This window comes from Callorhinchus milii, unplaced genomic scaffold (assembly GCF_018977255.1).
Source record: "Callorhinchus milii isolate IMCB2004 unplaced genomic scaffold, IMCB_Cmil_1.0 Scaffold2, whole genome shotgun sequence".
In the NCBI taxonomy this organism is placed as follows: domain Eukaryota; kingdom Metazoa; phylum Chordata; class Chondrichthyes; order Chimaeriformes; family Callorhinchidae; genus Callorhinchus; species Callorhinchus milii.
In genome coordinates, this window is record NW_024704743.1 from 8,916,238 (window position 1) to 8,928,599 (window position 12,362).

Consider the following 12,362-nt stretch of genomic DNA (forward strand, 5'->3'; position numbering starts at 1 on the left):
ATCTTGTTTAGGTTACACTTAAACTATAAGTAGCTGCATTACTATAAATTCTGTCTGTAACTTCTGTAACAAAATATGCAGTCTATATACTATACAGTAAATCCTCCTCAGCGCTTTGAGGCATCCTTCTGATGTGAAAGTCTCTATCTCAAATGCAAAGATTATTTATTTATGCTTTTTAACATATCATCAAGGGATCTGACTTGGAAGCATCGCTGAACCTGACTGTGTGGGGAATTGAATTAACATTTGCAGTTCAAGACCAAGAACTGGGGTTAATCACTCTTGCCTCATTTACTATTCCAAATGCACTTCAAATTTGCCTGTTAATTTCACTGAATCTGCCGCCCGTTTGAAATACTAAATGCTACCAATTCAGCAACTCTGCCCCGATTTGGCCAAGACCTACCTCAAGCCTTGAGCTGACACCTTCTTGTTTATTATATTGCAAGGCTACAACAGGTGTCCAGAGATGTAGTCAGTTTGGATTGCAGCCCATAGTGTAAACTGGGTTGGTTTTACAAATTGGCAGCCTCAGGGTCTTGCAGACTTCCCTCTACTTGCAGAGCCCCTTAATATTAACTCTGATGTCGGAGATGAACCAACTCAGAGGCTGGTTCACTGATCAGGCTCACATAATAATCTTTGCATTTGATATAGCGCTTTTCACGTCTTTTAGACGAATCAAAGCGCTTCACAGAATATACTGTAAAGTGAATTGACTATATTTGTGGGCGAAATGCGGTAGCCAATTGCGCACAGCAGCGTCCCAGAAACAGTCGTGCATTGAAATGACCAATTTATTGATTTTTTGAGGGATTATTATCACGCATGTGGAGTAAGGAAACTTGCCCAAGTTTTCACCCTGCCGGGAATCAAACACGGGTCTCTCACTTGCAAAGCGAGTGCTCTAACCACTGTGTTACAGAACTCCAATGTAAATGTAAGAATGGGTTTTACATTTTTAGGTTAACAAAATAAGTACCTTTCGATGAGAAAATATAATTGGAATAAATCTAAGTGTTAATCTCCACATGCTCTATTCCTCAACTATACTAGGAAAAAAATCCCTCATATGCTTCCTAACTGAATTGGCAACATTTAGTATTTCAAACAGGCTTCCCATCCCATCTATTGGAATTTCCTCCACTTACCTTGGCTGCTGTGCAGAGAACAACTGAAGAAAACTGTCCTAGAAAAGTATAGGAAAAAATACTGGATAAGCACCTTCCTATGCCCATTTACACAGGAAACTAGTGGGAATCTGATTGCATCGTGTGGTTTGGCTAAACTAATACTCTGAGCTAATTCCCCAGTGAATGTCTTCACTGCTCACTCTTTAAACAAACGTATTCCCCCAAAAAACAGAAATAAACAAAGGAATCTTTAAACTAATAATAATTCTTCCTTATTTGTTTAAAGTGTGTTATTACTGGTTCTTCTGAGCCGACTGGAGACCACTTCACATGGTTGACTTCACTTGCTGGGGTGAGTGTTCAGCGTTATCAACATAAATTTTAAAAGAATACCATATATATCCCTTTGCATTGACCTTTTCACCACCTCTCTGAACATGGTTTGAGTTCCACTGATACACATTTTTGTCTTGCTCTTTTCCAAAATGGTTTTCCTCCCCCAAATTCAGATATATGATCCTCATTTTAAAAATACACCTTGTGCCAGTGGGAATCGGTGTCAGTGTGAATCACAATATTTATGATAGGTGCATGTCAAAGTCAAGCAAAGTCTGCCATGCATTTCTGTGCTGCCTGGCTATATTAGTGATGTGGTTCAGTATCACTTGGTTTAATCTTTTAGTGCAGCATTACCAATCTATCAATGCAGATTAGGTAGAAGCGTTCCAGTTATTCTAAAGCAGTTCACTTTACTACAGGAATCACATGCACAAATAAATGTTTAAAAAGTTTGATAACAATCGCAACAGGATAGTGAAACAAGGTGTTTGTGGTGTAAGTACTGGAAGCGTGTGCCACGTGGAGGACAGAGATTTAGCAGATTTAGCAACAGGAAGCAGAGGATTTGGCTTTGCGTTTGCTAAAAAAAATGTATAATTCTATGAATACGAATTAGGACTGGAGTAAAATCAATCTTGAGGCTTGTTTACACAGTTTGAAATGTATAAATTGACCCGTTTCAGGGGGTCAGGATCTGTTGGGATATTTTTGAGATTTTAGTATCTGTTCTAATTCCAAATTATAGTGTAAATCACTGTACTACAAAGGTTCCACACAGCCCTAAACACGATTGCTAATACAGGCGTAAGTGTAACTATACAGTCACTACACTTCAACAACAACAAATTTTATTTGTATAGCGCCTTTCACATCGGGAAGACATCCCAAAGCGCTGGACAGTCAAGGATGTGCACCCGAGCAGGGGGTTGGGAACGGGAGGGGTGGAGGGCAGGGAGTAGTAGTAGTAGTAGTAGTAGTGTGTAGTAGTAGTAGTAGTAGGAGTGTAGGAGGGTGACCGAAGGCTCGGTCGATCTTGAGACAAGTAAGGGAGGAGACAAGGGAGGGAGTGAGGCAAAGGGAATGTGGAGTGAAGTTCCAAAGGGTGGGGGCAGAAAGGCCAAAGGCCCGACTGCCGATGGTGGGGCAGGCTAGGTGGGGTAAGACGCTATTCAACGTAAAATCCTGTGAAGTATTTTGAGACATCTCGACGACGTGGTAAGGCGCTGTATCAAATTCAAAGAATATACTATTGTTATTATAATACAGGAAATTCCTAATAACTCATCACTCTAAGGGAAATTGGCTCAGTGATGAGTTATCCAGAGTGGCGAGTTAGGCATATGTATAAATACATAAGTAAATGCAGCTGGAAATTGTACAGCTTGATGACTTAAGTGGAAGTGACAAGTTAAGCCAGTGTCGAGTTTTCAGGAGTTTACTGTACTGCAAATTGCATTTGATATGGCGCCTTTCACATCAGGAGGATGTCTCAAAGTGCGTCACAGGATTTATTGTAAAGTGTAATGACTGTGTATTTTGTAGTGCAAAATTTTGGATCATATAAATTACAATCAACTTCCACGGTTGGAGCCCACCATAATAATAATCGTAATCATTGCATTTGATATTATGACGTCTTCAAGACGTATAGAATTATAGAATCATAGAATCGTACAGCACAAAAAGAGGCCATTCGGCCCATCGAGTTTGTGCTGGCTCTTTGAATAGAGCAATTAATGTCAATCCCACTCCCCAGCCCTTTCCCCATAACCCTGCAAACCCATCCTCCTCAAATACCCGTCCACCGTGTTTTTAAAAGTAGTTATCGAATCGGCCTCGACCACCCTTTCAGGCAATGCGTTCCAGATTTGAACAATTCGCCGCGTGAAAACATTTCTTCTCACCTCCCCTCTGCTTCTTTTAGATACTATTTGTATTTAAGATTTGTATTATTTGTATTGTCTCAGAACGTTTCACAGAATATACTGTAAAGTGAATTCACTGTATATTTTGTGGGAAAAGCGCGGTAGCCAATTGCGTTCCACAAACAGTCGTGGATTGACTGACCAAATTACTATTTTTTTTCTGCAGGGACTATTACCCCCATAAAAGTGATCCGCCAATCGACTAACAACCAGATTCCTGCTAGGTTACTGCTTGTTGAACAGAGACGTGTGGAGTAAGGAAACTTTCCCAACATTTCATCCTACCCAGGAATCAAACCCAGGTCCTCTCACTTGCAAGGCGAGTGCTCTAACCAATATGTTACAGGACTCCACACTATCCCATAATCTCACATTTTTTAAAATAAAAAGCCACCATTTTTACAAAAAAAAACAAGTCTGTTTCAACTCCCAATGTGCAACTCATTACATTCTGCGGAACACAATGCAAATTACGAGATAAATCCATGACTGGCACAGAGTCAAGGCAGTCTCTGAAAAAACTGCCGTAATGAAAAACAGCAACCTTGATTTAATGGATTTGAGTTATCTCAGTTTAGGTGGACTACAAGCACAAAGTACTTTTTGACGAAATTCAATAGAAACCTCTCAATTCTTCTTTACAGAAAGTAATAGGTTACTCTCTGAAAGATTTTCTCTTTGCTAAAATATCCTTCTTTCTTGTTTTTTTTAATGATTTTCTAAAAGGTTTCTTGGAGCACTTTGTAACATTTATAATCAATTTCTCAGCAATGTAATTATGCTCGTATACAGTCTTCTGATATCCAATTTACCTGGAATTGTGATAACTATCATTTCTCATTTTCTGATGAAAGAATACCATTTCTGTATAAAAATAGGTTTTCATTTAAAAACCTAGACTTTTCTCTGTATGTTCCCTAAGCTGTCTCAAATCTGCCCATTCAAGCGGAAATATACAACATACCTGTGAATGTTCCTACAACCTTAAAGATATTTTAAGTTTTTCAAACCATTTCGTTGCAACTTCCCCTTAAATGTAAGCATTTCATCTCAGTGAAAGCAGAGTAATAAAAGAATTTGTACTTTTTATAGTGACTTATTGCTTTGAAGTGCCTCAAAGTGCTTCACAAGCAATTATTGTTAAGATCAGTGACTGTTTTGCGGGCAAGCATAGCAACAACAAAAATAACTTTGCACTTATATAGCACCACTCATGCAGAATAGAGTCCCAGAGCACTTGTACTCAGCACCATTTGTGCTAAAACAAGTCCCACAAACAGCCATAAGGTGAAAGAACAGTTTTTTCTGGTGGATTGTCAGCCAGCACATTTTGTTCACTATCTGGACTGAAATGTGAAGAATGCCTATTTGGACAAGATCTCAGAGGGCTGCTGGCTGGTGCTCTTCGAACTGTATCTTACCACGTGACAACGGCTTCGGTAGAGTATAGGAGACAAATGGAGGGAGAAACTCTTACATCCATATCAACAGTTGTGATAGCTGAGCAGTTAATTTGAGAGGATATCAGAAGTATGTCTTTATAAAGAAGTGGTACCAAGAAAGGAGTTGAGACAAGGACGCTGGATCTCATTTAAGAAACAACTCGATGTTGCAATGGGAGGTAATAGATAGGGTGGGTATTCTGGGATCAGATAGACCAAAAGGACCTATTTTATTACCACCTCTCTTATGATCTTTGTGCTGTGTGCAAACTGGCTATTGAGATCCCCCACAAAATACAGTCAATATATATTACAATATATCCTGTGAAGCACTTTGAGGTGTCCTCATGATTTGAAAGGAGCTAAATCAAATGGAAGTATTATTTATTATTATTTGTGATCTTGTGATGACAAAGTAGTAATATCGCCCACAAATATATGGTCAATTCACTTTACAATCTATTCTGTGAAGCGCTTTGAGATGTCGATAAGATGTGAAAAGTGCTATATCAAATGCAAGGATTACTATTATTATTATTATTATTATTATTATTATTAATGTAAGCCCATATATTCAGTGTAGCATATCCTACCATTTAACTCCACATCCATACAGACCATTCTCATTATTTTTCTCTCTTGGAACCACGAGTTTTCTCTCTTGGAACCTCCATTCAAATGCTCTCTTTAGAGCAAGCAGCATTGCAAATAATAACTTTCTGATGTGTCTCCTGACAAGCCCAATACATTTCATGACGGATCACCAGAAACATCAGTAATATCACCAGCAAAAAGCAAGAAAATCAATCAAACCAAATTTGAGAAAAGATTTCTCAGCTAAATTAGAAAGCATTGCTCTGACTGCCGAACTTTTCCTCTGAAGATGCACAGGGAAAAAAACTTGGAAAGGCTGTATTTGTGAAGTACATTTTCACATAGACAAATGCCCACCCTAGCTGCACATTGCATTTTTCAGAATTTTAAAAAAACTGCAAATATGCATCTTTCTAACAACCATTTCTGCAATATTTGGTTTTTCACTTCCCACTTTTTAAAAATTATTCAGGCAATTTACATTGGGAAGTGAATTTTAGCATTTTTACAAAAAACATCCGAGTCAAAAAGCACTGAAGCTTAAGATCAAGAAATCACCCAAGTTTTCCACAGTAATAATTTTCACCTACAAAATATACAGTTTACAGTATATTCTGTGAAGCATTTTGAGCCGCCTCAACGATGTGATAGAGCGCTATATCAAATGCAAGAATTATTATTATTTAACAATAGAGATGGGAGAAGGAACAGTAATAGTAATACACTGACCAAAATTTGAAGGTATAATATCTCAGAAAATAGCCTGAAGGGAAAATGAAAGCAAACACAGGAGCACAAAATGTGGGAGGTTTCCCCTTCACTCTGTTTCTTTTCATTATAAATATCAACAATCTAGCTCGAGAATTTCCACGTGTAGGGGGGAATGTATGGAATTCTCAGTTTGGTTTTAATAATAATAATCCTTGCATTTGATACAATGCCTTAACACGTTGTTGAGATGTATCAAAGCGCTTCACAGAAATAAAGTACAGGGACTGTGTATTTTGTGGACAAAATGCAGCAGCCAATTTTTGATACTCTTAAGCACAGTGATGGGTTTCTGCATGTGTCAGACACCCAGCTGACCAAAAAAAAATCAAACACGCTTTACAAATTTCTTAAACTGCAATTCAAAAGTTTAAAAAACACAGGTCCTTTACCGCTGTCTTTTGTCACAGTTCCCACTTAAAATACGTTCTTGAAATGTGTGGTGGACGTTACACATGCATGACAATTGTGCTGGTCAAGGTCTGAAGACTGCTTCAGACACCAGCTGTTCTAATGCAATACATTAAGATATACTTTACACTTAGATCACTGGCACGTTCCCTCAATAGACTGCCTGCCTGCAGCAATAAAGACACAAGCAATTATAACAAACTGCACAGAAGGCAACTCCAAACGTTTATACAGTGCAAGGTTTGCCTGTACTAATTGCATTCCTCCCTGAAGTCTATTATTCCTGCATTTGGTTGCAACTGGAGAATGTTTTGAATATTAAAATCTAAGGGACTAAACCGATAGTGGAGCCTTCAGCAGCATAATGTCACTGATAGAAAGAGGATCAACTAAACCAATAATGATTTCATGCAATACCTTCCTGCCACATCGGCTGTCGTAAGAACAAACATGTCACTTATGACTGATCCTCCGATCAATTCTAGTGCCAGTCTTTATAGAAATTGGATGCTGGTTACTCAAGTACGGGTGGGACATACTTGTTATTATATTTACTCCCAATTGTTTCACCTTTATTACTTCATTAATCAACAGCCTTTTTTGGCCCACAAAATATACAGTTAATTCACTTTACAGTATATTCTGTGAAGCGCTTTGAGACGTCTCGAAGACGTGATAAGGCGCAATATCAAATGCAAGGATTATTGTTTTTATTATTTATCAAACAAAGTCTAACCTGAATGCGCGGAGAGCTTCCAGGGGAAGATATGAATGAACCCACTTGGAAAACGGTAATTATTACTATTTAATGATTTCCAAGTGTTGACTACCGAAACAATCTGACTGCCCGTATTCAAGGTAACAAGAAGATCTGAGGTATGGGACGAGGTGTATGTTATATTTTTAAGCGCTTGGATAATATTTGTAAAACATTCCTTTCCGCTGAAAAATAGAAACCACTTTAATTACTTAACAACGGCTATTTTGCCTCCAACAGGCAAACGGGCAGGAAATACTCGGCTGCCGCTAGAGGTCAGTGTGAATTGTAGACATTTCCCAAGTGTGTGACTGACTCACTTGCAGTCTCTGTCCTCCAGATCAAAGTGAGGGTTGAAGTTGATCATAATCCTCTGGTAGGGCTGAGGCGCTTGAATGGTCCAGGCGCAGCTCTCCCGGGGGTAGTAAGAGTTGGGGTACCCGGGAGAGCTCAGGTACCCGGGGCTTGTGATGTGTATGGTGTCCCCACATCGATCTGCAAAGCAAAAAACATACAAATCCGTTTAAACAGTACTGACTGATCGCTTGTCTCACGTGTGTTGGGGTGAGGTGAGGCTCTGTCACTGCTCTCTCCAGGGATAACCCTCCAAGACCTGCGCTCCAGTCTACACTGCACTTGGGGGTGAGATGTGCAGCCGCTTATAAACCACTTACAGCTCTGGGGTTCATCCGTTGCTCCAGTGTTAACACACACGGCGATGACACATTGCTGTCAGTAGGACAGTGAGGTTCATAAACTTAATTGTCCTCATGTCTTGTTATGATGGTGGTGATGGGGAGAGAGAGAGAGAGAATACGTCGCCACAAAACGAGAGTGTAACGAACAGATAAAATGTCCAATTCAACAAAAATGTCTGTGAGTTCTGAGGACTGGCGTTTACTCATCAATCCAACTGTCTGAAGCTTTGTAAAAAAGCCATACATTAGGTTTGTTTTATGACAATAATCTATTTTGCAGTGGCTTTAAGTTAAATTGGGATGCAATCAGAAAGCCTTTTCATTTCTCTCCCCCCTTCTCTCTCTCTCCCTCCCTCTCTGACCCTGGACATTGGAAGGGGAGGTGATCACTGACCGAAGTCCCTTCAATAAATTGTAGGGGGAATAGAGAGAACTTTTACACAATCAATGGAGCGAGTGGGATTCAGGGGTCATGTTAACTTGTCTTTAAGAACAAAGGCTGAGAAAAGGTGAACGCACCGATGCTTAAGTAACAGACCAGGAGTTCCTGATAAGTTAAGTGGAATGATTCAAGCGTGAAACTTGGCAAAGTTAAGGAGAGAGGTGGGTCGGGGCAGTACAGTACAGTAAGCACTCCAGATTTCTAACCCTGTGTTTGTTTCCTTCTCTCTCTGCTTACAAACACTGCCCTTCAGTAAGTCACAGTATAAGGAAGGACAGCGATGTTGCACCAATAAGTTGTGTCGTTAAAGCGAAGCGAGTGCTTTACTCCATTCATTTCAGCTTTAAGCGGTGCAAACCTGTACACAATATTACCTTTATTCCTTCTACCTACAACCGCAATGATTCAGGGATCATGTTAACTTGTCTTTAAGAACAAATGATTCCCACATAACGATCGGCGTTGCTATTGTATTGCGTTGTACTGTTATAACCTTCACACACACACAGCTTTACAGCGGTTCTAAATGATTCCTTTTGTTCATCTTCATTCGCAAATCTTTCCCTTGAACTTTATTTCGCAGCTATCGATCGATGCATAACTATTGCACTGTATCCATCTATCGATGCAATCGTTCTCACTACTTTCTGGGTCTTCCTGACTGCACATTTACCATCGTGTCACAGAAGATTTTACACTTTGTGTGTGTGTGGGGGGAGTTTTTTTTTCAAATTTAGATTAAAATAAAAAATTGATCAGATTTGTAAATCGGTTCGTTATATCGCGCCATGTTATGTCCTGTAAATTGGCTTCCTCTCCCTTTCCCTCCCAGACCCCCCCCCCCCCCCCCCCCCCGCTTAACAAAAATGCACAGTCGCTACACTTCACAGGCAATCCTTGCCAAGCGCTTTGAGGCGTCCTCTCCACGTGAAGGGCGTTGTACCAGATGCGAGGATTATTATTATTCCGTGAAGCGTCTTGAGACATCTCAACGACATGATAAGGCACTTTTATCAAATGTAAGGGATTAGTAGTATCAGTAGTAAACTCTGGGTTGACTGTTGGAAGGAGCTGTTGGCACTGGGATTCATCATAACAGTGCAAAGCCCTGACACTGGAGAAAGAAGCCATCAGGTCTGTGCAGTGTCAATCCCAGTGACTGGGCGGACTGGGACTGGCTGCTAATGTTAGGGCCTTAATGAAAGAATTCAGCCCACGGTATCTGAGAGAAGGTTGTGGGGGGGGGGGGGGGGGGGGAGGCTCTTTCGGGTCCTTTAGTTTCCGAGACGAGGTTAATGTGCTTAGGCGACAGTCTTAAACCCCATGGCCAGGCGGCGTGTGATCTGCTCCGGGGGCCTGGATACAGTGTAGATAAGAAGGTGCCCCCCCCCCCCCCACCCCACACCAAGTCTTCAAACACAGATCTTTGCTGCCGCGACCAGAAGGGAAGATGATGTGCCGCCTCTAAATCCGAGGCACCGCAACACAAACACGAGTGTTGCCCGACCTCCCTGACTGCTCTCTCTGTCCCCATCTCTGCTGCAGCAATGGGCAAATATCATTGAAACTTGTACCTAATGCACCTCTGAAAGGCTTTGGTATTTAACAAGAGAGCCGAGCCTTTGCCCTGTGTGTTTGCACAGTTCTGTTTGAGCAGCCTTGAGTACACTCCTGAATGGGGTTGTCTGCTCTTGAGGTGGATATTCTGCTTTGAAAGAACCGCTCGTCAGTTACAGTAAGTTCACAGCAACTGGTGGCAAAGGAACAGTCCGTGTCCTCTGAGACAGACTGAGTTGAGTGTGCGCTCACTGCTGAACCCCATCAGCCCCATCCCACGTCCCACAGAACCCGCCGATCGCCGTCCAAACCATCCGCACCCGATTGACTGCACATTGTGAACTTTACAACAACGTTGCACTGCAATTAAATCACCGTTTAAGAAGTGACTGCGATGCATTAAATCATAAGTTCAGCCGTAACAGTGGTGTCCTCTGCACCCGGTGGGCAAAGATCAAACTCCTTCTAAGAGCATATAAGAGAGGATTTCCTTTCTCCAGTTTAGTAAAAGTTGATCGGTGAGTTGCGTCTCTCACGATAAACGCTGCGAATTTATACTAATCCTCGCCTTTGATTTTGCGCTGATTCGCGGCTTCGAGACGTTTCAAAGCGGTTGCGCTGAAACTGCGAATTGGCGATCGATCGATCATTGGACTGTCAGGTCCTCTCGGTGATCGGTTCAGTGATGGGCTTCACTGCCCCATCAATAAGAATGATCTGATCGCACTCCGGAAATGTGCAACATTAACCTGTCTGCAGGCGCCCCCGAGAGAGGGGTCGGTCATCACCCGATCCCATCCCATCCCAGTTACAGGCTTTATCCCCTTAAAGATCCTAACGTGCCCCCGCAGCGAGTTCAGCATCATTTCTAACAGCACTTTCCCCAGTTCCGTGCGCCCCAGAGACAGTGTGTGTGTGTGTGTGTTGTTACTGTTGCTGAAGAGTGATACTGTCTGTCTGGTGTTGAGATCGGCGCATTACAGAGCTGGAAAATAGCTGCGGAGTTAGTTGTTTATGAGCCGAGGGGTCGCCACATACGGTATAATATCCAGTGTTTAGCAGTACAGTATATAGCAGTACAGGACAGGACAGGACAAGTACTCACCGCTTCTGTGCGCTCCAGAGAGCCCGATGAGCACAGTCAGAGTGTGCAGGAGAGCGGCAGTGCGGCGCTGCTTCCTCATCGCACAAAAACAGTCACGATTCCAGGAATTCAGCAAAGAGAAGGGAGAGTCCCGGACTTAGCGAAATTGGTGGCTTTTTGGGTTCTGAGCGGCCCGCATCCTATCATTGAGCTCCCGCTTCCTCTCTGGGCACTTGGCGGATACACTGTTCCTGTCCCAATGTCTGGCGTTACACCATTTCCTAAAGTCCGAGCCAATAAAAGCTTCTCAGCGGCTCCGCCAAACTCCTCACTCACAAGACAACCAGTGATCACACCCCCCACCCCCACCCCACCCGCACAGCTCAGCTCAGCTCAGCTCCCAGACCGGTCCTCTCCTGCTGCTGCTGCTGCTGAGGAGACAGAAAAAGACACAGAGAGAGAAATGAAATAACCCCCATACACACACTCACACCCCCCCCCCCCACACACACACTCACACCCCCCCCACACAACACACACACCCCCCACACACACTCACACCCCCCCCCCACACACACACTCACCCCCCCCCACACACACACTCACACCCCCCCCCACACACACACACACCCCCACACACTCACACACCCCCACACACACACACTCACCCCCCCACACACACACACACACACTCACACCCCCCCCCCACACACACACTCACACCCCCCCCCACACACACACTCACACCCCCCCCACACACACACACACTCACCCCCCCCACACACACACACACACTCACACCCCCCCCCACACACACACTCACACCCCCCCCCACACACACACACACTCACACCCCCCCCACACACACACACCCCCACACACTCACACACACACACACACACCCACACACTCACACACACACACTCAGCCCCCCACACAAACACCCACACACACACTCTCTCACACACACACACTCTCTCTCACACACACACTCACACCCCCACATACACACTCACACCCCCCCCCACACACTCACACACACACACACTCACCCCCCCCCACACACACAAACACCCACACACACTCTCTCTCACACACACACTCACACACACTCTCTCTCACACACACACTCACACACACTCTCTCTCACACACACACTCACACCCCACACACACACTCACAGCCCCCACACACACAAACACTCTCTCA

At 43.0% G+C, this 12,362-nt stretch overlaps 1 protein-coding gene across 2 annotated transcripts in view; it reads right to left on the reverse strand.

Annotated features, from left to right (window-relative positions):
* Window positions 1-11,548, reverse strand: part of nrp1a (neuropilin 1a) — a 137,416-nt gene extending 125,868 nt beyond the window's left edge. For both annotated transcript variants that reach the window (XM_042331856.1, XM_007908928.2), the window contains exons 1-2: window positions 11,175-11,548; window positions 7,693-7,867 (exon numbers count right to left, since the gene is read on the reverse strand). In XM_042331856.1, the coding sequence (XP_042187790.1) occupies window positions 7,693-7,867; window positions 11,175-11,253 (254 nt within the window). In that variant the 5' untranslated portion in view covers window positions 11,254-11,548. The remainder of the gene's footprint in view (window positions 1-7,692; window positions 7,868-11,174) is intronic.
* Between the last annotated feature and the right edge of the window lie 814 nt (window positions 11,549-12,362).